A 27,500-nucleotide genomic window follows, 5' to 3' on the forward strand; every position below is an offset into this window, starting at 1 on the left:
CCCAGAGACCCAGCCAGTTTTCATATTCAGTTTGTTCCAATTTACATCAAGCTGATATGTGTGTAGTCAGCGTAGCCCCGGGAGCACTGAAGTTCATTTGTTTTCACAGAGTTTGCCGTTTTTCGTGCATTTGGCACAAAATGTGGTCCACACGTTTTGTCAATGTGCTGGGCCTTTGTGGAGCGCCGTGAGCTTAGCATCTAGAAAATTGTTGTTTTTGTTTTTTATAGTTTTTTTCTCCCCCCCTTCCCCCAACAGCTACCTGCGTTGTGTGAATCATTGTTCAGGTCTTTCCATGGGGAAGTAGGGCAGAGGACTGAGGTGTGTGTGTGTGTGTGTCCAGGGGCCTTGTGGATGTGCATCGTACTGAACCCCCACTGTGTGTGTGTGTGTGTGTGTGTGTCCAGGGGCCCTGTGGATGTGCATCGTACTGAACCCCCACTGCAAGGCGGAGCAGAAGGCTTCCTGGTTGCGGCAGCTGCGCAGGTGGAACAGCGTGGACGTCTGCCCCTGGGAGGACGGTAACCACGGCAACGAGCTGCCCAACCTCACCCACTCACTGCCTCAGGGCGCCCATGGCAACCAAGGTCAGAGATGAACACGTTTGTCGTCTTCCCCTCTCTCTTTATTTGTCTGTCTGCAATGTGTATCATTGCCCATCTTATTTGTAACCCCTTTTATTGAAGGCAAATTCTCAGACAGCTATAGGGAAACAGAGGTTAGAATAAGGACCAAATCATTGCTGTTGGGCAGAGACCTTGTATCTCCATGTTGTTTTCTTATCTGTATTAATGGGGCATTCCACTCATTTTCAACATTTTACTATGTCATTAATATACCTTAGAGCTGTTGTGTGGACATAATAAAAAAAGTCCCCCATTCTGTGTTTCCTAGAACTGGAGGTCTGAAAAAAATCATTAATATGGTGAAACACATCTTGATGATGTCATCAAGATGTACTTCACCATGTTAATGATTTTCTTTTTCTACAAGCGTTTTTCAGATTTGCCATTTTTGCTCCTTTTGAAACATTTTGAAAGTGAAAGTGCATAAGTGTGTCTGTAGATTCAACATTTTGAAAAATCCATCTGGGCCCCCGTTTTTTCCCTAACTTAACCCTAACTTAAGACCTGAGGCCGATTCTACGGATGTCACTTATGTTTTTGAGTGGTTCTCAAAACTTGTATTTGGCCGTTGACCCCCATTTACATCTCAAGATATTCTGTTCCAGAAGCACAAAGTTGAGTTAATAATGTTCTCTTAAAAAAATTATATATATATTCAAATATTTGTTAAAAATACTTTTCTGAAATAGCAGATCTACAAGCTCATAGTGTGGCACATGAGCATGTATGTGCTATTTTTTAATAGCCAGCCAATGTGACCAAAGTTCGCAGATAACTATGAAACGTCACGTCGCGTTTTTGTCACGTCACTCACAACAATTCCCGTCACTCTGTCATGTCACCTAACTCAAATCCCCGTCGCTCACCCCAGGTTTCATGATGTCACGATGACCTGGGGGTCATCGTGACATCAGCCCCCTGGTCACCCCAGGTGCCCAGGTCATCGTGACATCAGCCCCCTGGTCACCCCAGGCACGCCCACAGGTGCCCAGGTCATCGTGACATCATCATGACATCAAGCACCTCAAACCAATGCTGGTTGTCTCGTTAGATCTCGCTGCAGTGGTGTCCGATCCGAACTTAAGCGCCACGCAGACATTTCTAACCCAACGATATCCGGGTTGTAAAGCCAGATAACACTGAGGACATTTCTTATATATGGTTCACTATATGCGTGTCATGATGACGATGCCAGCCAACCGAGTACGTATCACCATGACGATGCCAGGCGTGTATATCCATATATGAGGTATCTACAGTAGTCTGATGTCAGCGCTGTATATCGCTGTTTTCTCCATACATGGAGCTATAGGTTGTCTCCATATATGGCGCTCTAGGTGAAATAACGTCCCACCCCCTTTCAGAACGACGAGTGGCCTAGGAAATGAATCCCAATGCATTTTGCCCATAGTCTTTTCTTAAAGTATTTATTTAAAGATGGTTACGCCGCGGACAAAGCCAACTCGGATCGTGACAAATCATGACAATGAACACAATATTTTGGGTCGATCAAATCATTAGAAAGAAGAAAATAAAGGCAGGAGACAACACTATTTGTTTTGTTTTTCTTCTTATAAATTATTTGATCGGCCCAAAACATAGTGTTCATTGTCATGATTTGTCCGAGTTGGCTTTGTCCGCGGCGTAACCGTCTTTAAATAAATACTTTAAGAAAAGCCTATGGGCAAAATGCATTGGGATTCATTTCCTGGGCCACTCGTCGTTCTGAAAGGGGGTGGGACTGCGACGCTCTATAGATATAGCTGATGCCCCCCATGCCAAAGCGCCAGTGCTCGCCCAGCAGTCTGGCATCAACGAGGCGGATGCATGCTTCTAGCTATAAATAAATATAGCTCAAATATAAAATGACATTTTAATGAGCTAATATTGACCCCTGTCCCCCCTCCTCCAGAGCTGCGTCCCCACAGAACGGTGTTCACGCGAGCCATCGAGGCCTGTGACCTCCACTGGCAGGACCGGCATCTGCAGCACATCATCGCCAGCGACCTCTACGCCAACTACTGTTACCACGACAACCAGGACGGATCCCTCTTTGACACGCGCGGCTGGCCCATGTGGCATGGTGTGTGTGTCTGTCTGTCTGTCTGTCTGTCTGTCTGTCTGTGTTTTTCTGTGTTTTTCTTTTTTACCTTCAGTTTGGGTGAAGATTAATTAGAACAGATTCATAGTTTTCTGAGATTCAACGTACATTTTGGTTGCAAACGGGGGAAAGTGGAAGGGAAAACGTGAAAGTGAATGTGTTTCCGTTCGCCTTCCCGTTCCTTAGAACACGTGCCAACTGCCTGTGCAAGGGTGGATGCCCTGCGTTCCCATGGTTACCCCAGAGAAGCACTCCGACTGGCCATAGCGGTGGTGAACACGTTACGGCGGCAGCAACAGAGGCAATTAGAGCACTTCCGCCGACACAAAAAAGGTGAGGTTGCATTTTGTCACTGTCGAGCAGAAACCTCATATATATATATATATATATATACCGGTATGTATATATATATATATATATATATATATATATATATATATATATATATATATATATATATATGTATATATATATATCCATATGTCGTGTTTGACGTGTTTTATAAATATTGAACCAATGAAAGTAAAATAGGCAAAATAATTACTACATTTATTCTTTTAATTTCCTGAAATGTCAGTTATTTTTTGGTTCTTCCAAAACCAAGAACTGGTTTTCATGTTTCAGGACATGTTGTCAGAATGGTCATCCGGAGTTTCTGCCGCCTGTGGTCCTTACAGGTCAACAATTGGCTACTCTAAATTAAATTGGTAAAGGGAAATACTTTTAACCCATTTTGACCTGAGATCAGATTCTAAAAATGTCTTCTACATCCTGACAGTTTTCTGAAAAAGCTATGTTCCTATGTCATTCGTTCTTCGATTTTTCAAAAATAGCAGACCTACAAGCTCGTAGCACGCCACTCGGTGAGCTTGTAGATCTGCTATTTTTCAATAGCTAAAGCATAACATAATGCTAACACCAAAAGGGGTTCCCACCCAAAATGGGTAAAGAAACAAGGTTTGCTAATGTTAACCGTGCTATTTGTCTTAGAATTGCTCCATAAAGGTCATACCTCCACTACCAACCTAGAGGGCTGGGTTGGACACCCCCTGGACCCCATTGGTACCCTGTTCAGCACACTGACAGAGTCGGGACGGGGGACGGACGATGGTAGCAACACCTGCCTAGACCTCTCAGGTACCACTAGACCTTGTAGGTGGATTGCAACTCTATTGTAGTTTAGTAGGTGTCTGTCTGTCTGTCTGTCTGTCTGTCTGTCTGTCTGTCTGTCTGTCTGTCTGTCTGTCTGTCTGTCTGTCTGTCTGTCTGTCTGTCTGTCTGTCTGTCTGTCTGTCTGTCTGTCTTTTTTGTGTACTTGTCTTGTATATGAGTAGTCAAAAGATTACAGACATGCCTGTGCCTTGGATACATTTGAACTTGAGATTCATAATGGCTTGACTGATAATACTATATTTTTGGATTCGTGGATTAGATTTTCCGCCATTTATTTTCTTCCTTTTTGCTGCTACTCCTCCAAATTTCGTCCAATTTTGTGCAATGTCTGTACACATTACCCCTGGAGTCATGTGTTCAAGATGTATCAGTCAGATGTTTCATATTCCATTCTGATTGGCTATGATTGACTTCCCTGGGCAGCATACCCGGCCTGACAGAGTCATTAAATCAACACAACTGTCTGGTTGATTAAAAAAGTTCCGTTGTGAAATGAAGGTGCATTCCTGGAGTAGTTTCACATGCTGGCTGCAATGCTACTGTTGCTCTAGTCTGCCACAGGAACTGTTTGGACGCACAGTAAAACAGAGGTGTACAGAGGTGACAAAAGAGGAAGTAGCGATGGGGAAATCTACAACATCAATATAATAATTGTCGATTTCCCAATTTTTATCTGTGCTTCTCTTCTACCAAGAGGAATAGAATAATAATATAAAAGATACCTTTGTTGATCCCACAGGGGAAATTTCAGGCGTCAGAATTGTGAATGTATAAAATGGACTTCGATGTCTACACCTGTATTTATCTAGTCTATCAATGCTGTGTGTGATCCCAGCCTTCCCTGATAATTCGCCCTTTGCATAATGTGTTTCTGATGGATCAGATATGTCTCCAATGTCTTTTTAGACGTTGTTGTGCAAGTAGACATACCGTATAGAAGCATTCCAAATCAGTGTACCACGTTATCTGTCCCAGTTCAGACATGATGGATGTTATGCCAGATTCTTCCTCTGAACATTTGTCTGTTTTATTCTGCCACCTCTTTTATGTGCTTTAAATTCACTTCCCCATGGATTGTTCTCTCTCTCTCTCTCTCTCTCGCACGCTCGCTCACGCACGCTCGCTCGCCCATGTCCTCCTCTGCTCACGGACATAGTACTCTCAGTCTCTACGGCTGAGCAAGTGAAAAGAGGAATGTTCCTGAGGCGTTAATCTTTACTTTGGACGGTTGTTCTGTCCAGACCTCTGCTGTGTGAGTCAGTGTGACTGACAAAGTGGTTTTCAATAGGAGACGGGCTCATCTAGTGACCAAACCTCAGAGAACAGCACAGAGCCTGTCCACAAGGCTATATCTGAACCTTTCCCTATCTACTACTGTACTACTACTCCCACTTATCACCCTGCCTACACCTCCATATCCGTTTTCTCTCTCTCTCTCTCTCTCTGTGCCTGCTTCATCATCTCTTCCTCTTTCCCCCGCAGACTGTTCCAGCGTAGTGAGCCGTGCAGACCTCCAGCGGTTGCCCGTGCAACGATTGCTAGGCGACGGCGAATCGTATGTGGCGCTGGCCGTGGAGACGGCTCTGATTGGCTTAGGCCAGCAGAGAGTGATGCCTGATGGTCTGTATGCCCAGGAGAAGGTGTGTCGCAACGAGGAGCAGCTATTGGCCAAGCTGCAGGAAGTGGAACTGGACGACTCCCTGGTCAAGATCTTCCGTAAACAAGCCGTCTTTCTGTTAGAGGGTAAAGGCACTAATACACACACAGTGTCACACACATACGCGCAAACGCTCATTTCTCTTTTCCATAGTCTTGCGGGACAGTATTTCCTCCTTAGCTCCAATCTGTCTTTTTTCACTGTGCCCTCCGCCTGCCTTTGCTCTCCTCTCCTTTTAAAATCCCTCTCTGTCTCTCCCACACACCAAGAGCCTACACATTCTTGCTGAAACAGGAAAAAACACATTGGACTCCGTCTCACTATTTATTATCCTTTCATTTTGTGGTGCAAATAGAAGCTGAGCTGCCTTGGGCCAGACCAAAATGAGGTCTTTACACAGTAACACCAGGGGTATTGTGTCAGCACACACACACACACACACACACACACACACACACATGCATGCAGTGTGTGCGTTTACAGGTCTGGTACTGGAACCGAATGTGACGCCTGGGGTTTGGTTATGGGAGTGGGAGAGAGGTGGCATATCCTGGAGGCCCAGCCCTCAAACCTCCAGTCCCCACCCTAACCCCAGCCCTGTCCCTACCCATATGCGACCACCCACCTCTGGCTCCGTTACTAATGGAGTCCCAGGCTCGGAGGCCTCCACAGGCCCCTGGGGGCTGCAGCAGAGCCCCTGTGTGTGATGTGGTCTGTGGCTTAGGAGCCTGTTGGGGTTTAAAATAACCCACCGGAGACGAGGGGAAGAGGGGGAGGGAGGCGAGAGAGGAGCCAAGTCTGCACATACCACCATATGTTTTTCAACGTCACTGTGTGTTTTCTGCCGCGTGGCTTCTGCTTTCCCTGCGCTGGGAGGAGCAGGCCAAGATAAGCCACTGTCCTTTAGCAGTGGTTCTCCATTCTTTCCCTGCGCTGGGAGGAGCAGGCCAAGATAAGCCACTGTCCTTTAGCAGTGGTTCTCCATTCTTTCCCTGCGCTGGGAGGAGCAGGCCAAGATAAGCCACTGTCCTTTAGCAGTGGTTCTCCATTTTTTTCTGCTCTGGACCACTAGCAAGTTATTTCAAACAATCCTCAAGGTCCACCCCACCCCACCTCCCCACAACTATGTACTGCATATATTTAGTCTATAAGAAGGCTTAACTCTGTCATTTCTATTTTTAATTCATATTTAACATTGCTGACTTTATACTTAGTTGTGCACATAAAATAGCCGCAAGCTCACAATGGCAAATAGCTGAATGAATCGGGCCTTAACAGCCAGTATTTCATTTGAAGCTTTTCCCCCACACTATGCCAGTCCATGGATGGACAGTGCTTTACAGCATAAACGATGTACTGTCCAGGATATAAAGCACTCGTGTTTGCATTTCAACTGCTGGCTAATATTATTACGTTATACAAGCAATACATGTTTGACCTGAATCCTATTATTCTATTGTGGTGATATGTGCGTTCTATTTTTCAAAAGATCACTCTGCAGCGGCTGGAGTCACCCTGCATAACTACAATAATGTTTATGCGATTATTCTATTGATTAATTTGATTATCTGTTGCAACCCTAGTGGTAACTGCATGTTCACAAAGTTCATGGTTGCAAAGTCCAGTGATGTTGCAGTTATGTACGTTTGTCGTTTATGATACAACAAAAAAGAAAAGGAATGAGAATGGGCAGATATTTCTGTGGAAAGATATTTTTGTGAAAATATGATTAAACTTTGAACATGATATAATTACAATACAGTGTATACCTGAAATAATAATGCGTGCGTGCGTGCATGTTTTGTGTGTGAGAGAGAAATATATATAAACAGAAAGGGGAGAATGACAGAATGTGACAAAATGTGTCTGGCATACGGATGGATGGATGGATGGATGGAGGGAGAGAGAGAGGCTGAAACATAAAATAGTTAAGCCTGCATTCTCTGCTACTGAGTAAGGTGTCATATCAATCAGTCTAATTCACAGTGCTGATTTCCATTATCCTGTTGGAATCAGACTAATTCAGAGTTTTTGTTGCATGTTGCTTTGTGAATTTCTCTAGTAACTAGTTGCATTGACACACAAATGGTGATGGTTTATAGCATGGGTTTTCAACAGGTGGTCCGTGGACCACTGGTGGTCCGTGAAGGTGTTGCATGTGGTCCCTGACCATGCATTTAGTAATGTAGGAAAGTGAAGATTCGTATTTGAATTTATTGTATTGGGTTAGGGTTAGAGAAAGTTGAGAAACAATGCAGTAAATGATCTGGTGACAAATTATGACGCATCGATGTTGTCAGTTACTGGGAAGTCGGATGTCAAGAACTTCCACAGAAAAGGGAAACCATACCGGATTGCCTGGTTGAGTCACCATTACAAGGAACTGTGCCCATAATCAATCGCAAGTGTCTGCTTACTCATAGAATAAGTTACAATGAACAGCAACATGAGTTTAATATGGAAGGTTAATTTCTTTCCCCCACACCATGACCATATCCCCCCTCCCAACACAACAATGGTCCCCAGGTTAATTCTCAGTCAGGGTGGTGGTCCCCAGGTTGATTCTCAGTCAGGGTGGTGGTCCCCAGGTTGATTCTCAGTCAGGGTGGTGGTCCCTGGTTCATACTCAGTTGAAAACCCCTGGTTTATAGAATGAGCTAACTAGTAGAAAAGTCCCTTTTGGGACTCCTACGTATCTCTTAGAATTGGGATTTTCTTAATGGTAAGCAGATGGTTAACGGTTCATCGTTTGTCCAGCTTTGCTGCTGACGGCATCGTTTTAACATTGATAGTGTTGCCATCTTTAGCATTTCACGTTTTCCCATTGTAAGCTGATGGAGTGCTCCGTCTCCTCCACAGTATAGGCTACTCTCTGCTACTAGCTTGATGGCAGCATGCTAATGTGCCTGATATGCCTTACTGGAGTAGAGGATAGTAAAAGACTGGAAAGTCTTTCTTTTTCTTTGGAAATGGAGGGGCTGTGTTGCTTTGCATCTTGTCTCACTGTCGGCTGCCTTGTTGTGGAGCCTATGAAACATAATTAACACAATTTAAGCTATAGTTCATTTATCGTCTGTATCGAACCCAGATCCTCATAATATTGAACGTTTCAATATGAACTGTTACATCCCGCAACAAAATTGAGGCATATGTTTGCTCCAGAATAGGGATGCTAGGGGTCAGGTGGTTAAGAAAATATGACTGTGCCAAGCCCATGCTTGCCTGCACAATGCGGGGAAATGTAGGAACAGTGCAAATGGCCAGGAGGGGGGGATTATTATACTATTGTTGTTTCTATAGACCAGTGATTCGCAACCTGTGGACTGGGCCCACTGGTGGGCCGTGAGGATACTGCAAGTGGTCCCTCAAATCATCTGCAAAACACTACGATATTATGCTTGTATGCTATGTTAACGCTATGCTATGCTATACTATAAAACGCCTCCTAAAACCTAACCTAAGGTTTTCTGAAAACCTTCAAATTCTTACAAAAAAATATATATGTTGCTATGAGACACAGAGGTGTATATGTGACACAGAGGGCGCAGGCATTTAAGGTAAAACAACGTATAGGTAACACCAGGTCCAAATGGGTTAAAATAACCATGCTCTGAAAATGCACGGTCCCACCACATCTGACCAGTCAGATAGATGAGCGGGTCCAAACACTTTTGAGATTTTCCAGTGGGCTCTGATCCAGAAAAGGTTGGAGACTACGATATCAATCAACAATGAAGTGAAATGCACATGAACAGCGTGATTGAATACTTTATTAGTCCGAAATGTAAAAGGCACGTGGTATAGTGGTGTTGGCATCATTTCATGCTTTAGCTATTGAAAAATAGATCTTGTAGGTCTGCTATTTTTTTTTTAATCGTGAAAATATTTATTTCAGAAAACTGGAGGATTTAGAAGATTTTTGTTTAATTTCGAGGTCCGGCCTAAATGGGTTAAGGCTAAAAGGATAACACAAAGTCCTTGGGACTTGTTTCCATTTGGTGTAAAGTGTTGGTGGCTGTCACTAAAGCATGTTGTCCACTGTGTCGTCTGAACAGGTGGGCCATACAGTGGTCTGGGAGAGATCGTCCACAGAGAGAGTGTTCCCATGCACACCTTCGCCCGCTATCTCTTCACCTCTCTCCTACCTCATGACGCTGAACTGGCGTACAAGATTGCACTGAGAGCCATGCGGTAAGTCTGTCAACTATGTGTCTAGACTGTGACCCATCTATGTGGACTGTCTTCAGTTACTGTACTGTGAAGTTACTGCGTTCTCCACTGTGTGTGTGTGTGTGTGTGTGTGTGTGTGTGTGTGTGTGTGTGTGTGTGTGTGTGTGTGTGTGTGTGTGTGTGTGTGTGTGTGTGTGTGTGTGTGTGTGTGTGTGTGTGTGTGTGTGTGTGTGTGTGTGTGTGTGTGTGTGTCTGTGCTGTGCTGTGCTGTGTTTTGATATTGTGACTAGAGGGAGCTGGTTCAGTGAATATTAATTAGATTAATGAGAGTGTAATTAGTGACTGTAATGAGGAGGAAGCCCCCCCCCCACACACACACACACACACACACACACAAGCACACACACTCGCAGGGCCAACAGGGACAGGGCAGCGAGGGGAAGGGGCCTGTTCTGCTTCTACAAAGCAGGGGATTCTGTCTTGATCCCTCCTCAATGAGTCTGCCTCTGAACAATGCCGATGGCAAATGATTAGCCAATGAATGGGAGCTGAACTTTGTTTGGTTTGTAGCATCGCGCGTCACCGACTGACAAAACGCAGCATGGCGGAGGCCGCGTGCGGCCCATGAGCGTGAATTGATCATTGACCGACCAGCTGATTGAGATAGCGGCGTAGCCAAAAGTAGAGCAGGGCGGCTAAAAAGACCTCCTCTTCAGACGACGGGCATGGCATGCCATCCAGGTCATGCATACGTTCCCTCCTATCTTGCCATGTTTCCCTGCCGGTTCACTTTCTTTTTTTCTTAGTCAGCCTCTCTCGTTCTCTTTGTCCCCCCCCCCTCACCTCCATCCTCACCCCCGTGGTGTAAAACGGGTGATTTAGAATAATATGGCCACTTATGGGTGCTCCTGGGAACCAGGGGTGTCTACTCAGCACATAATGAATGTGTGTAATGTAGCGTAGTGTAATATGATAGCATATACCTCTGTGCTCCCACAGGACAACGGATGGTTAAATATAGAGGAGGAGGTAAGAAGGAAGGGTACTGTTTTAATGGAGCCATTATAACACTATCATTGATACAAGAGAGCGAGAGAGTAAGAAAACTCAGTCTTTCTCCTTCTCTGTGTCATCCTTTCTTTCTCACCATCTATCTTAGGCCAGTGCTGTTTTGTGCCTCATTCAGGCTCCGTCGTACACAGTGCATGGTGTGCCGTGTTGAAAAGAGCAGATCTACAAGCCTGCAAGGCTTTGCAGTGCGACACATTGTGGGCTTGTAGATGAGCTATTTTAAGTACAAAGCAGGCTTTAGAGATGAGGGCGACCAGCTCCCCGTAGGACGGTACTGTACAGTACATGTGTATGCAGAATATTGCATTTGTAGAATAATCGCGGTTGTTTTTGCGTGCGCACACAGCCTCACACGTGCTTGTCCCTGCGAGTGTGTGTGTGTGTGTGTCTGTTTACATGTCGTGGACGAGGTTAATTAAAGAATGTGGGAGCAGCGCATGCCGTGTGTGTGCGTGTGCGTGCGTGTGTGTGTAAAGGCCAAAACAAAAACACTTAGTGGTTCACATGCTGTCCAGAATGTTAATGGAGCAACAGTAGATGGTGACTCCTCCACTCTGGGGACTGTCACTGTCCTCGCCTCACCCTCTGGAAGCCAAACGCTTCTTTATACATCCAGAGAGTCCCACGTGAGATATGAGGCTAATAAATCTAGGTCCTTTAGCTTAATCCACAACCTTTTGAAGATATATCACAGGGCTAGCATTAAACTAAACTGAGCCACACTATAATCCTGAGTGTTATTTTAACTTGTCGGTGTATGCAGTACATCGAACCAACTTTACACTCCGTTTGTACACACCCTGAGTTATATGAATGCTAAGGATGTTACTGTGCCCAGGCTACATTGTGAAGCATAATAGATGGGCTGGTATGGTTTTTCCTCACAGTGCACTTTTGTTTCTGTTGGGCCACCGTGCTACCACAGTCCACAGCAGCTCATCTCCGTGTCGCACATCTCACTTTTCTCAAGTTGCGTAGCGAAAGATCATTCTGACTAGGGGCCAATTTATGAGCGTGTGGCTCAGCGGAAATAAGTGATTTTCAACTGGAAAAAAAACGTCTTGCGAAAATGAAAAACGTGCTGCTGAAATCGGTTATTCTCGTCGAACGACACAGTCGTGTGAATCAGGTGCCGCTTCAGCTGTTTTTAAAATGTAGACTTGTTCACAATGTTAACCAGCGGAAACAAGTACATACGCAAATACATCCATCCATATGAGGTCATAATGATTTCATCTCCAGTATTAAAAGGGAATTCCACTGCAAAGCATTCTTTACCATGTACTGTAGACTCTTCCAAACCAGTTGATCTCAGTCCATGCACACACTTTTATTTTGACCTTGGGGCGAAGTCCTTAAAGTATAGGTTAGGCCTATATGCCTGTACTATATGTAGAGAGCTGGCTTGTGAGTTCATTTTACGTGCTACGTAAACAACATTTCTACAAATATGAGAGAGGCTCAAAGTGGAAACATTAACCATATGACCTACAGTACTGGACGTACATGTCCATGTGGTGAAGTGCATGCTGTCAAGGCTAAAATAATTGACCAACAACAAAGAGATATTATGCAATGCTCCAAACTTTTGGCGTAAAACTGTGGGGGGTTTTTTCATACAAATATACAAAAAAACAACAATGAACATTACAAGACAATTACTCATTTAAAGAAAGCAAAACAACAATAACAAAAAAAAAAGAAAAACAACAACAGCACTACTCAGCACTACGGAGTTTTAATATCTTGAATAATATGAAATGACCTGATACCTCTACCTGTCGGCTTTACAGGCAGCTTTTACAAGGAGAAGTGCTGCTGGGACAGGGGTCTTCCAGGCAGCGGATGTGTAGCCTAGCTGATAAATGTGTGTTTGATAGATGTTGGGCTGGTTAATAATAATAGGAGAGTGTTTATAAGACCAGGAGGTAAAGAGGTCAGTAGTCATGCTGATCCAAAGCAGGAACCCAAGGATTCAGGATTTAGGTAAAACCGTGTTGGACTGCTTTCTATCAATGTCCGTCTCACTCGTATTCACTTATTCTCTGGCCTTTGTGTTGTTTTGGTCAAAGACTGCACTGTGTGTGTGCAAACTGCACTGTTTGTGTGTGTTTGTCTGTTTGTCAAAAAATAATGATGTGATCATATTAGCCTAATAGGCTAAAAGAGTAAGAATCTATTGTGGAGAACATATATTTAACAGCAAAGTCCAGAGTGTCAATTTAACTCATAACTAAAAATGTGAGAACTATAGTGTTGTGTGTGTGTGTGTGTGTGTGTGTGTGTGTGTGTGTGTGTGTGTGTGTGTGTGTGTGTGTGTGTGTGTGTGTGCGCGTGCGCGAGCGCTGCATCAATTATCATAACATCATCTAAAAGTGAATGTCAAGTGCACATTCTGAGTAAAGTCCTGTGTTCATTTCACTCCTTAGGTTCATTCTTACAATCGTAAGAGTTCAATTAGGAGTTCTTGACTTTGCCAACTCTTTTGCTGTGTGGACGACCAATCAATGTTCACTAAATAAATGATTGCACACCACGTTGCATCCCTCTGTACCCACGGCTGTGTCTGCTGGGGTCCCCCGGTGGCCCCTGTGTCTGCTGGGGTCCCCCGGTGGCCCCTGTCAACACGTCGCCCGTGAATATTCCGAGTGTGAAAAGTATTGCCGCGTCCCTTTCAGATGTGACAGCAGCACGCAAGAGTGCCATAGGACCCACTTGACTCTACAGCTGCTCTCCTCGCGGCCTACATCAGGATTGATCGCCTGTTATAGCTTGCACGTTACAGCGTCTTATAGCTCATTGGCCATGTCCATTTATATCCAGGCTAAGCGATGCTGTAAAGAAATATGAGTTAGATTTTATATTTTGAGCACAGAGAGAGTGACATTGAGTTTGTAGCGTAATTGTGGCGAGGCCGTCATAATGTTTATAGCTGATGTGCAGCATATTGCTGTGTGGTTTACAAGGTGCTAAATGAGAATATTCCGTGGCAGAGAATATGATGGCATACTGTAGATGTACTTGGATGAAACGGCTCAGAGCAGTTCACTCACAGGGCTTTTCACAACTATTATTAGTTTTCTCTCGTAGAACAATAGCATAGAATGGATCCCCCCCACCTCCCCAACATGTCCAGAAGGCTACTTTTCAGCAGGCTTGGCCTCTCAAACTTCCGTCCAATCGAGGCCTCTGGCTCTCTGCTGAAAGCCAAACAAAGGCAGGAATGTTGATGAGGCCTCCATCTTTACCCTGGGCCTTTTTTTTTTGCTTTGCTACACCCCAGGAACCTTCCAGAAGGCCCCAGTGTGGTGGAAGGCTTTTAGCAGCTCTTTAGATGTGTGTGGAATGAAACCGGCTGTTGCTATGGCTTCCAAACATCTCTGTTTCACACCAAGCGTCGGTGTTCACACTTGCAGATCCCTCACGCGTGTTCTTTTCCACCATCTCTCTCAAAGAGACGAGTCCCGCTGGTAGCCTGGTACCCCGGTACCCTGCCGGGGAAAAACTGACTGAAGATGAGCTGGTTGTTTCTTTTTCCTTTCTTTCTTTTTCCTTTTTTTTGTGTGCATGGCTGTGCTCAGGTGACAACAGTATCACATGCACTATGCTCTGAAATGGAAACTGGCATTTAGCATCACATAGCTTTTACTAGGATGCTTTGATGTGTTTTTTCAGAAGGGCAGGTGTGCGTGTGCGAGTGTGTGTGTGTGTGTGTGTGTGTGTGTGTGTGTGTGTGTGTGTCTCTGTGTGTGTGTGTGTGTGTGTGGGGGGGGGGGGGGGCACACAGCCACACAGACACCCTTGGCTGCACATGTGTGGGGGCGTGCGTGTCTGCACGTGAGTGTGAGCGCCTGCATCCATCCATGTGTGTCGGCATGTGTTTGATGTGTGTCCAGCCTCACAGGGCTGGAAGGTGAATTCCTTAATTTCCCCGTGGACTCAATTAGCTTTGTGATTGGCTGAGAGAAGGCCAGGTTGTGCTGTCTTCTGAAGGCAGGAAGACCTTTGAAAGTGAGGTGGAAGAGAAGAGAGGGAGAATAGGATATGAGCTGGCCGCAGTGGTAATGGTGGTGGATGGTGGAGACTCGGCCCTGTCAGTAATGCTGTAATGAGAGAGAGAGAGAGAGAGAGAGATACTTGAGGAGTTCCTTCAGCCACTAGCAGGTGTTCTATGGCCCTGACTTCATTACAACCAATTAGAGTGAAGAAAATACTAATTATATAGCATGGATTCTAGGTGATTAAAAACTAGGTTGGAAGTAAATTGCAGGGATATGCTAACTATAATCCCCTCATGAACACTCAAGTCATTCTTTTGGGCTACAAGTGATGAAGACTTAACTTTTTTTTCTCTGTCTGTATTTCAATCTGTCTACCTGCTAAACCACTTCGGTCAACTGGTTTCATTGGTTAACTATTATGTATATTTTCATGATTCCAGGCCATCTGCTGTCTATCTCCGAGTCTGTCTATATCACTTGGTGTTTTTCACCAGTTAAACATTTTTTTAACCACACAAACCGTAGTGTCCCTATTCTGCGGCCGAACATTCAGAAAATAAACGCTCTACAAGCTCACAAGTTATCGCAAAAGCAAAGCTCTCAGAGCTTTAATATAGATTGTCAATTTTGAGATTTGGTGTTGAGGGGGGAAAAAGGACCGCAACTAGTAGAGGCCAGAGGGACCCAGCCACCAGCACTAGAGTATATAACTAGTATAGAGGCCAGAGGGACCCAGCCACCAGCACTAGAGTATATAACTAGTACAGAGGCCAGAGGGACCCAGCCACCAGCACCAGAGTATATAACTAGTATAGAGGCCAGAGGGACCCAGCCACCAGCACTAGAGTATATAACTAGTATAGAGGCCAGAGGGACCCAGCCACCAGCACTAGAGTATATAACTAGTATAGAGGCCAGAGGGACCCAGCCACCAGCACTAGAGTATATAACTAGTATAGAGGCCAGAGGGACCCAGCCACCAGCACTAGAGTATATAACTAGTATAGAGGCCAGAGGGACCCAGCCACCAGCACTAGAGTATATAACTAGTACAGAGGCCAGAGGGACCCAGCCACCAGCACTAGAGTATATAACTAGTACAGAGGCCAGAGGGACCCAGCCACCAGCACTAGAGTATATAACTAGTACAGAGGCCAGAGGGACCCAGCCACCAGCACTAGAGTATATAACTAGTATAGAGGCCAGAGGGACCCAGCCACCAGCACTAGAGTATATAACTAGTACAGAGGCCAGAGGGACCCAGCCACCAGCGCTAGAGTATATAACTAGTACAGAGGCCAGAGGGACCCAGCCACCAGCACTAGAGTATATAACTAGTATAGAGGCCAGAGGGACCCAGCCGCACCAGCACTAGAGTATATAGGGTTTAAGTGGTTACGGCACATTGTGAATGTCTTTCTTTTGTTTTGGTCAATACTAATTGGCTTTTTTGGCTTGCATTCTGTTTCTGTTTCAGATTGCCTGTGTTGGAGTCGACGGCCTCATCCGGTGACCTGTCGCGACCCCACCACATCGTGTCAGTGGTGCCCAACCGCTATCCGCGCTGGTTCACTCTCAGCCACATAGAGTCACAGCAATGTGAGCTGGCTTCCACCATGCTAACTGCTGCCAAAGGTACAGACGTATGCAATTACATACTCCAAACACATAATATATACAGTACACAGAAAAGCTATCGGTGTTCATTTAACTCTGAGAGTGCATAAAATAGAGTTACATTTACACTCTGGACATTGCCATGATTATATGGGCAATTAGATTTGTGCAGTTCACTTTCTCATTGAGGATAATGATGATCACGTAATAATTATTTTGACGACGGGCAAACGCACACATACACAGCGCCACTTGTACACACAATGCAGTGTTGGGTGGCATTTAACAGAGTACCTGTTGCACTCGTCTCCCCCAGGTGACAGTCGTAGGCTGGAGACGGTTCTGGAGTCCATCCAGAAAAACATTCACTCCTCGTCTCACATCTTCAAACTGGCACAGGATGCCTTCAAGATCGCCACTCTGATGGACAGCCTGCCCGACATCACACTCCTCAAAGTGTCTCTTGAGCTGGGATTGCAGGTACACAGAGAGAGAGAGAGAGAGAGAGAGAGATTTTCTCTACGTCTGCAAAAAGCTTGAATGAACAAAACGGCCATTGTGTCACTGGAATTTGTGGGAATTTCTGACGGTGCACCTAAAATGGCTGCTGCTGAAGAATTTTATTTTTGGAAAGCTGACACGGAAAATAGCATTATTTTTGTGTGTAGTAGATTGCATCAGGTGCAGAAATTTGGAAAATTCAAAAACAGAGTGCAGATCTGAATCTTTAATAGACAAATGTTCCCTTCATCAAGGTCATAACAGCAGTTTTCTTGCATGTAACCAGTGCCAAGTCCCTTCACAGAAGTTTTAAACATCATTTGGCAGCCGTGCATTTAACACCAGCCAAATGACCACTCAGAAATGTTGATTTGAAGTGGAACGTCCAGTCTAGCCAGCCACCATCTGCGAATATACTATATATGTCACTCATTCTTGAGATGAGGGACAAAAGTGGAAAAAACATGTCCCACACATAAGAGCCTTATTATTGTTAAAAATAAATTAATTTAATAAAAATAAAAGCACTTGCAAAGTTAAATGTAATACAGTTGTGTATTATTATGCCATTAATTTCATTATAATTGTTTTCATATGCCATCTGAATTAGTTAAAAGCAGGCACTGTACCCAAAAACGCCTGTATTTAGCCTGTCCCCAGCAAGTGGTCATAATTTCAAACTGCTAAAAAAGTGTCTAATACTGTCACAATCACATAAATATACATACTAAATTAAAGTAGATTGTCAACAACATAGCAAACAATATACACAATAATTTAAATTTATATTTTCCATTAGATATCTCATATCAAATGTGTGTCCCACGTCTCCCGTCAACTCCGTCAGGTTTTTTAAAAGTCTTAAATTAATCCGAAAATATTGTCGACAGATTTAGCCTGAAGACTCCTTTTCCAAGTCCCGTTTGTATTTGTTGCAACAGTGGAGCACCTGGTCTGACAAGCATTCAATTGTTTGATATTTTAAACAAACAATGTTGATATCAGGGTGGTCACAGCTTTTACATGTCAACTCCGTCAGGACATTATTATGATCTTTGTTAAGAATTCCAAAATAATGTTTATTATAAAAGTTTAGGGTTAGGTTTAGCTAACAAATGAAGCAAAAACAAAATGGCTACATTGTACTACAGAGGGTTAAGATGAAAACAAATGACATTTTGTCAACTCCGTCAGACGTCAACTCCGTCAGGTTTTGTGTCTGACGGAGTTGACATGTATCTGACGGAGTTGACAAAAGTGTTCCTAAAACAATAAAATTATAGTTTTTGAATAATGGGACGTATTCTAATTTGGCACACAGTTAGAGCATGCCTTAAGGAACATTTTTGGCTATAGGGCCATCACAGATTTGTCTCGTGGTGACCATGGCAGCCATTTTCCAAAATTGCCGCCACCTGATGTTATTTTACAATAACTCAAGTTCTACACCACCTAGGATCTTGATTCTGGTGACTAAGACTACATTTTCAAGGATGAGGGATACAGTGGTACAATTTAGATTTTCCCTGTGACCATGGCAGCCATATTTCAAAATGGCCGCCACCTGCTGTTATTTTACAATAACTCAAGTTCTACACCATCTAGGATCTTGATTCTGGTGACTAATCATACATTTTCAAGGATGTGGGATACATTGGTACTATTTAGATTTGTCCTGTGACTAGGGCAGCCATTGTTTTTCAAAATGGCCGCCACCTGCTGTTATTTTACAATAACTCAAGTTTTAGACCACCTAGGATCTTGATTCTGGCCACTAATAATACATTTTAAAAGATGAGGAATACAGTGGTACTATTTAGATTTGTCCTGTGACCATGGCAGCCATTGTTTTTCAAAATGACCACCAACCTCATGTTATTTTACCAATAACTCAAGTTTTAGACCACCAAGGATCTTGATTCTGGTGACTAATCATTACATTTTCAAGGATGAACTTTCTCTGGGAGGGGTCAGGGCTTATTTCAGGTGCAGGTTGAGTTGCTACTGACAGGACATTAAAAGGAGGTGGGCTTTCTGGCCTTTGACTTGTCCCTTTCAGGTACAGATGCACAGTTTGACTTCACTGGCCACTGCAGTGTGGCGTTGATCTTGGTGGCCTCCTGCCAGTGTTTCTCCATCCTTCTCATGACCTCTGTGTTCTGGGGCTCTGTTATAGTCAACTTACATTGTCTTGGCTGGAGATTGCTTTCCTGCAGGGTCCAGCCCAGTCTTGTGCAGATGGCTGCTGGCCCACCTGGAGGCCCCAACCTCACTTGTTCGGTTGGTGTGATTAGGTGGGGTGGTCTTCCCCAATCAGGATGAAGGGTTTAACCCTTTCAAACGGCAGTCTGGCCAAGTGTCTGTATTTAGTTGTGAGGCTAGATACGGGATACGATTTCTCACCCAGCCCCAGGTGACTTGAGGTGAAGGCTCCTTTGATTTGGTAACATTGCTTTGGTTGACATGCTGGGGACACAGAACGACACTGATGCCTTCAGTGTCTGCACATCCTGCCTGATAGTCCTGAAGGCAGATCTTCTGTCTTCAGTCTTTCGCTCACTGTTCACTGCTCACTGTTCACCTCAAGCAGGTCTTCAAGGTGTTTGCCTTTGCACAGGCTATATGGCTAGGACTCGTGCTTCAACCACTCAGAGAACTCCAACATGGTGTTGGTTGCTCCTGGGCCGCAGAGCATTGTGCGGCAGAATTCAGCTCTCATCTCTGGTGGCAGCTTGTTGAGGAATCGTGCAACATGTGAGCCGCATCTAAGTTCTGTGTCTCCCTCTGGGCCTAGGGTAGACACTTGCTATTTTCCGTAACACTAATTGGTGGGGCTGTCCAAACTTGTTGTTTAGTTGTCAATCGGGTCTCTGTTGGTGAAGTCGGGTCTAGGTGGTCTAGAAGATGAGTTAGTCAGGGGATATTAATACAATCTGGTAATACATTTCTTATCAAGAATTTTCTTCACCAATGTGTTTGGAAGGGTGTCTACTAACATATCCCACATTGCTTTATATTCAACCACCCTAGGGGAACCTTTGACAGCTGCTGAAAGTTGGGGTACCATCAACAACCTATATAAGGCAAAATGTTCATTATGCTTTAAGTAGCATGTGACATGTCAAACTAGGGAGTTTTCATGATTCTGAATGCATTCCAAACATTAGCTATGCACGAAGAACACTCCTTGGGCTGAAAACGGCCATAGCCGTCATCACAAAATGAGGTCAGCACATTTGGGCAAGTGGATATATGGCCGAATTTAGCCCAAGGGGTTTGACCCCTAGTTTGGCCATAGACTCCCTAGTTTGGCCATAGCCACTTGGTATGGTACCCAACTTTCAGCAGCTGTCAAAAATGTTCAATAGAAACCAATGTGGGATATGTTAGTAGACACCTTTACAAACACATTGGTGAAAGAATTCTTGGTAAGAAATGTATTCACAGATTTAACATTATTCTGATAATATTCACTGACTAAATTGGTAAAATAATAGCAGGTCCACCATTTTTGGAAATGGCTGCCATTGTCACAGGATAAATCTAAATAGTACAACTGTATTCCTCCTCCTTGAAAATGTAGGATTAGTCACCAGAATCAAGATCCTAGGTGGTGTAGAACTTGAGTTATTGGGAAATAACAGAAAGTTGGCGGCCATTTTGAAAAATGTCTACCATGGTCAAAGGACAAATCTAAATAGTACCAATGTATCCCACATCCTTGAAAATGTATGATTAGTCACCAGAATCAAGATCCTAGGTGGTGTAGAACTTGAGTTATTGTAAAATAACAGCAGGTGGCAGCCATTTTGAAAATGGCTGCCATGGTCACAGGGCCAATATAAATAGTACCACTGTATTCCTCATCCTTGAAAATGTGGGATTAGTCACCAGAATCAAGATCCTAGGTGGTCTAGAACCTAAATCAGTTAAACTTGTCAACTCCGTCAGATGTTCGTCAACTCCGTCAGACGTTCGTCCCGTGATGTTTTTGTTAATTTCCAAAGAAATAGAAAATTCGATGTTAAATATTTTGTGCTTATGTATTGAAACACCAACTGAAATGATACGTAATGATGTTTTTTTTTTTTTTTTACATGGTTTTCATGTTATAATATTGAAAATAAAGGTTGAAATGACGGATTTGAGAAATTGGATATTTCATAATAGTGTGATATTGGAACAAAACAATATTAAAATAATTGTATTACTTAACTTGATTACTGAAAGCCATTATAAGATAACTGAGGACTTTATATTATTGTTGAAATTATCAAATTCAATTAAAAGGGATTTTAGTGTGTCTGACGGAGTTGACAAGAATCAGGTATTAAGTGCATAAATGTCCCATTTTAGAAAGAAATGTTATGCGAAAAACCTGTTCCTTCTCAATATTGGTAGTTGAGACCTGTGTCTACAAATACATCTATTTGATTTGAATGTATCTTAAAAAAAAAAAAAAATCTAGTTTGAAAAAAGTTTTGTCCCTTATCTCAAGAATGGGTGATGTGCTATTGATAGAGTCTTTGTTTTAACATTTTACCACTGAAGGACAAAGGTGCTTGGCATGCAAAAGATGTATGTGACATCTTAGGTGAAAATGAGGTTAATACATTAGATTATTGGCTCTTAATGAGCCCTATTCGTATATCATACCAAAAGTACATTGCTGGGATGTGACTTGGGTTAGCAAAACAACGGGTAGCAAAACAGAAGTGTCTTTCCCGGCCCCTAAGCTATTTAAAAGCCTGCCTTATTGATCTTGTTTATTTGGTGTTTAATTCGGTACGATTCATACTGAATTAAATACCTGTATGATCCGATAAACACTGCTTAGCCGATCAATAATTATTCTCTCCCAATGCCTCATTCCCGCCTTCCCTCCCCTTCCCACCTTCTCAGGTGATGAGGATAACTCTGTCCACATTAAACTGGAGAAGAAGAGAGATGGTACGCTGGTTAGTCACATGTGCCACTGAAGTGGGTAAGTCAGCTTTTAGTCCCCATTTCCTTCTTTCATACCCTGTTTGCTATAATATGTCACTTCTAATGTCATAGAGTCCATGACAGAGACCGTCATCTCATCCATAGGACCACTGCTATTATGATACTAATTAGGCCTAATGTTCCTCTTCACAAGATATTCTGTGACTTTCTTTTATATTCTTTTATAAGGCCTTATTTGGACATAATGTAACACTATGTAACACACCATGGTTATAATTCTGGTTCTGGTACTTGAGCAAGCCTGGTCCATGTATACATCGAAAACACAGCTTACTTCTAAAATCAGGACCTCCTTGTGACTTGTGTAACAACAACATAATCAACAACAGATATTGTGACTCTATGACAACACAATATATTAATATCTTGATATAACCTAAATCAGCGGTCTCCAAACCTTTTTGGCCGTGCACCCCCTGTTACCTCCTGACCTAGCTGACGCACCCCCAATGCTCAGTTTCATTGTATTTGACCAAAAATGATAAATTTTTAAATGAAATGATTATGGCAAATAGTCACAGAATGTCACTGCACTTAGAGACATGCAGCTGCTCTATACATCTCCTTGCAACGGTGTTTACCGGATTTTGCGGTTTGTGTTAAATAACACAACAAAACCGGCATTACCCGTTTCATGTCACGCACCCCGTAGAGGGCATTCATGCACCACAAGGGGTGCACGCACCACAGTTTGGGAACCCCTGACCTAAATGTATCCACTGTCTCAAAGCTGCCGGCAGAATGTGCCTTCATTCGGGCCCTTTGCCTGCATTTGTGTGTTTCTCTGTGGCCAGGTGTGTACGCGTTGGACAGCATTATGCAGAGCTGGTTCACCCTCTTCACCCCCACGGAGGCCACCAGCATCGTGGCCACCACCGTCATGTCCAACAGCACCATCGTTCGCCTCCACCTCGACTGCCATCAGCAGGAGAACCTGGCCTCCTCCGCCCGAACGCTGGCCCTGCAGTGTGCCATGAAGGACCCCCAGAACTGTGCGCTCTCCGCCCTCACCCTCTGCGAGAAGGACCACATAGCCTTTGAGACGGCGTACCAGATCGTGCTAGACGCGGCTGCCACGGGCATGAGCTACACGCAGCTGTTCACCATAGCGCGCTACATGGAGCACAGGGGCTACCCCATGCGTGCGTACAAGCTAGCGACATTAGCCATGGCCCACCTGAACCTCAGTTACAACCAGGACACGCACCCGGCCATCAACGATGTGCTGTGGGCCTGCGCACTCAGCCACTCGTTGGGGAAGAACGAGCTGGCTGCCGTCATCCCCCTGGTGGTGAAGAGCGTCAAGTGTGCCACCGTGCTGTCGGACATTTTGCGGCGGTGCACGCTCACAACGCCGGGCATGGTGTCGGCGCTGCACAGTCGCAGGAACTCTGGGAAGCTGATGTCACTGGACAAGGCGCCGCTCAGGCAGCTGCTGGACGCCACCATCGGGGCCTACATCAACACCACGCACTCGCGCCTCACACACATCAGCCCGCGCCACTACAGCGAGTTCATCGAGTTCCTGGGCAAGGCGCGGGAGACATTCATGATGGCTCACGACGGACACATCCAGTTCACGCAGTTCATAGACAACCTGAAACAGATTTACAAGGGCAAAAAGAAACTCATGATGCTGGTAAGGGAGCGGTTCGGCTGAGAGCCAGTCCGGGGGGGTTGGGTGGAGGTTCGGGTGGGGGCCAGTGACCCCCGCCCGCTCTAGTACTTTTCTATTAACTTGAGTCTGCCTTTTGAACTTCTTTGGACTTACAAAATGGACAAGTAAAAAAGAGGGATGTGACTTGTAGTTTGAAGCAAAAAGAGAAAGGAAAAAAAATCAACAGAGCCACACATGGTATTATTGTTCTTGCTGTTGTTATTGTTATAAACATTATTCCTATTATTATTAATTATTACTACTATGTGTACAGAAGTGTTTTATTTTTCAGAAGAGAGGAAATTTGTCACGTTGTGAATGTTTGTTTGTATTTCTCTACATGTGTGCGAGAGGAAAAAGAGAAAGTGAAATGGCTTTTTTTTCCCGTTATGATTTTAAGCATCCATTTTTTTGTTTTGTTTTGATTTTCTTTGTCTTTCTTTTCTTTTTCTTTTTTTTTTTTAATGAGCGAACGCCCTTCTACACTAGCGCTCACGTGAGAAAAAAGAAAACGCAGAAAACTAAACAAAAACGACACAAAACAAAACAAACAAAACAAAGTGTATAACAGCATCCTCAAAGAGAAACCAAGGCTTTACATGACACCAGGGCAGTGGTCAGCACCGCATAGCTTAGCTCGGCTCGGCTCAGTACAGCTTGGGTTGGCATGGACAGAGCCTGTGTCAGCGTTTCTCCAGACATAGCAGTAGCAGCAGCACTTGAGCAGCCATTAGTTTCCTCTGGGTCCCAGGCATTAGCTCCCTCACACACACAACAATGCTCTTAGCGAACTCCTGTTGTTGTTATTGTAACCCCTCCCCCAAACATAATGAATACCTGTCTCGACTGGGGACAGAATACACGCTCCACCATAATGGCACATTAGACAAAGATAATGAGTATTAATTGTATGTCGGTGTGATTTATTATGTCTGTTTGACTTTTCACGGCCAGGTGCAGCCTAAAACTGACTAAATAAGAATGAAACTTGTTATTGTGAAATAGATGTTGATTTGATCTAGATAAATCTATACATGAAGGGAGACGGCTACCTCATACAGTCATACCGTGTTGTACCTACTCCCAAATTGGTTTATACTATCATAATGTCTATGATAGATGACAGTGTTAATTAAATGATGGATATCCGCTAATGAGACCAAGCATATGAGGAGATCTGGAGATGGGTCAGATTCCTCCCAACATTCAGCTCTGCTGTACATCACTGTCCACACAAGGCAGCGATAGTAGCCATGAAAGACATCGGCTATAACACACGCTCTTTGAGAAGCGTCAGTATTTCTCTGTAGTTATCATCTTTCCATGGTATTTTCGGAATAGGCCAGTGTCATTTCCCTCCTTGTGCATGTGAACCATAGAAATTAGACTTCTACTGTTATAATTGATTGTGTGGAACCTCCAGCGACTGTCACCAGAATGTTCTCAGGGATTTCTCTACACAAGAAAAAGGCGGATCCAACAAACAGACGAGCGAACGACTGACTACAGGAAAAAGACAAAACGTGACACAACATGAGCGAGCATTTATTGTACTCTGTATATATGCCATAGTATATGTCTGAATATGGAGGATCTGAAAGTATATGTTAACTAATTTATACAGAGTATTCTATGTAATGTGAAATACTTGAAGCCGCTGTAGTTTGCTCTCTCTCTCTCCTTCTCTTTATCTCTTTTTTTGTCAGTTTCTTTTGTTAAAAAAATCTAAAAAAAAATCAAAAACAAAAACACAACATATCAGAAGGACTGGATTGACCTTGTTAATGGGTAGTTGGACTCACAAGCATGTGTTGATACTAGAGGCACCAATCATAAAGTACCGGTTGACTGATATTGGTACAGAAAAACAATGTTGTCTTACTTCATTCTCACTGACTGCTGAACACGACACGTGACAAGATTTCTTGATCAACTTAACTGAGCACTGAAGTTGCTATCCCAGGCAAACTTTTCATGGACGCGTCTGAGGAAAATGATGGCCTTTTCTGAATTCATTTAAAATTTTCATGAAGGATCTGGTTGGGGCTAAATCTGAACAAAAGCTGCTGGCTGAGGTCTTTCCCCTTGTGTTTGCAGTAATATGTCCCAACGTCGGATTGGAACAGTAGACTTACAAGTAGGGTTGCCAACCATTCCTTGAAATTAGGAATCGTCCCTTATTTGGGAACTAAAAGACGTGTCCCTTATTGAACTTATAAGAGACACACTTAGTTTTTTTATGTTTGGGAATCAATCAATGACACAGATCTTACAAGTTCAAACAGTTTACACCAAATCTCTTTGCCCAAAATAGATGATCTATACCGCTTACAACGTGACTGGTTATGAGTGGTAGTTCTGCTATTTTTGGCTAATGTTCCCTCAAGAATATGGATGCTGGGGTTCAAGTGGTTAATTTCTGGGCGTCCCTTATTTTCCTTAGAAATAAGGGAGGTCCGGTCAGGTGTCCCTTATTTGAATTTCAGGTAGTTGGCAAACCTACTTACAATCCTGCCTGTTAATTAGCCTGACTTGAACATCAATAATTATGCACAGGTTCAGCATAGCTCGGACGTCCATTTCTTCAGTTCACCCTTCTGTTCTCGCAACGCCACATGACAACCAGTGTCTTCTATCTGCACAGTAAGGTCCCGGGTGTTCATTTAACAAAACAAAAATCAACACTTGGGGTGTTTTGTTGTGTATAATGTTCAGCTGTTCCATTATGACTTGCCTTTTTGCCTTCTTTTTTTCTTTTTTTTTTCTTTTTTTTTTTTCTTTACATGCATTTTGTTTTTCTGTGCATCTTCTCTTATCTGTTGTTGATTAGAGATAAAACAGCCTTTTCTCTTGCCTTGTCTTAACGCTTTAAAGTAACCAAACAGGAGATCTATCTAACAACCAAACGCGTTCCAAGAGGTCAGAGACAGCCCACCTTGGTCCTGCAGCTTTAGTGTCCATTAATTAGTAAGTGAATGGCTGTGTTACTCATGCTTTAACAAAGCAATTCCTCACGTGTGTTTGGTGAAAAAAAAATACGTTGTCCAGTGTCTCTCTCGTTCTCTTCAGAAACCATTTCCTCTGAGACTCTTAGCCGTTTCATTTTTAGTTGATTTTCTTTTCTTTTTTTTTTGTGTAGAGATCTTCTGCTTTCCCATTTTATTTATTACAATGATCCATGTATACATGCTTATGAAATTAAGATTTGATACACCGATATCAATTTATTTATGTAACTAAATCACTGTTTTATAATCTTGTTAATGAGTCGATGATTGATTCCTTTTTTTGTTTTTTGTTTTTGTTTTGTTTTAATAAAAGTTAGTTTTTTGAAAGGTATATTTCAGTCTTCTCAAAGCATCCCCCCCCCCCCCCAACAGCTTACCCGCACACATACACAGTAAACTCTACCCCTAACCCAACAGCTTACCCGCACACATACACAGTAAACTCTACCCCTAACCCAACAGCTTACCCGCACACATACACAGTAAACTCTACCCCTAACCCAACAGCTTACCCGCACACATACACAGTAAACTCTACCCCTAACCCAACAGCTTACCCGCACACATACACAGTAAACTCTACCCCTAACCCAACAGCTTACCCGCACACATACACAGTAAACTCTACCCCTAACCCAACAGCTTACCCGCACACATACACAGTAAACTCTACCCCTAACCCAACAGCTTACCCGCACACATGCACAGTAAACTCTACCCCTAACCCAACAGCTTACCCGCACACATACACAGTAAACTCTACCCCTAACCCAACAGTTTACCCGCACACATACACAGTAAACTCTACCCCTAACCCAACAGCTTACCCGCACACATACATAGTAAACTCTACCCCTAACCCAACAGCTTACCCGCACACATACACAGTAAACTCTACCCCTAACCCAACA

General features: G+C 43.7%; 1 protein-coding gene across 3 annotated transcripts in view; it reads left to right on the top strand.

The window, feature by feature from the left end:
* Positions 1-26,914, top strand: part of LOC310871577 (zinc finger SWIM domain-containing protein 6-like) — a 68,118-nt gene extending 41,204 nt beyond the window's left edge. The window contains exons 5-14 of one of the 3 annotated variants that reach the window (XM_083783180.1): positions 408-587; positions 2,539-2,709; positions 2,914-3,060; positions 3,718-3,879; positions 5,383-5,643; positions 9,613-9,748; positions 16,277-16,434; positions 16,733-16,896; positions 21,820-21,901; positions 22,719-26,914. In XM_083783180.1, the coding sequence (XP_083639306.1) occupies positions 408-587; positions 2,539-2,709; positions 2,914-3,060; positions 3,718-3,879; positions 5,383-5,643; positions 9,613-9,748; positions 16,277-16,434; positions 16,733-16,896; positions 21,820-21,901; positions 22,719-23,584 (2,327 nt within the window). In that variant the 3' untranslated portion in view covers positions 23,585-26,914. The remainder of the gene's footprint in view (positions 1-407; positions 588-2,538; positions 2,710-2,913; positions 3,061-3,717; positions 3,880-5,382; positions 5,644-9,612; positions 9,749-16,276; positions 16,435-16,732; positions 16,897-21,819; positions 21,902-22,718) is intronic. The other 2 variants (XM_083783181.1, XM_083783182.1) reach the window with 2 other exon arrangements.
* The last annotated feature ends 586 nt before the right edge of the window (positions 26,915-27,500 follow it).

This window comes from Protomyctophum parallelum (genome assembly GCF_964188405.1).
Source record: "Protomyctophum parallelum genome assembly, chromosome: 15".
NCBI classification, from domain to species: domain Eukaryota; kingdom Metazoa; phylum Chordata; class Actinopteri; order Myctophiformes; family Myctophidae; genus Protomyctophum; species Protomyctophum parallelum.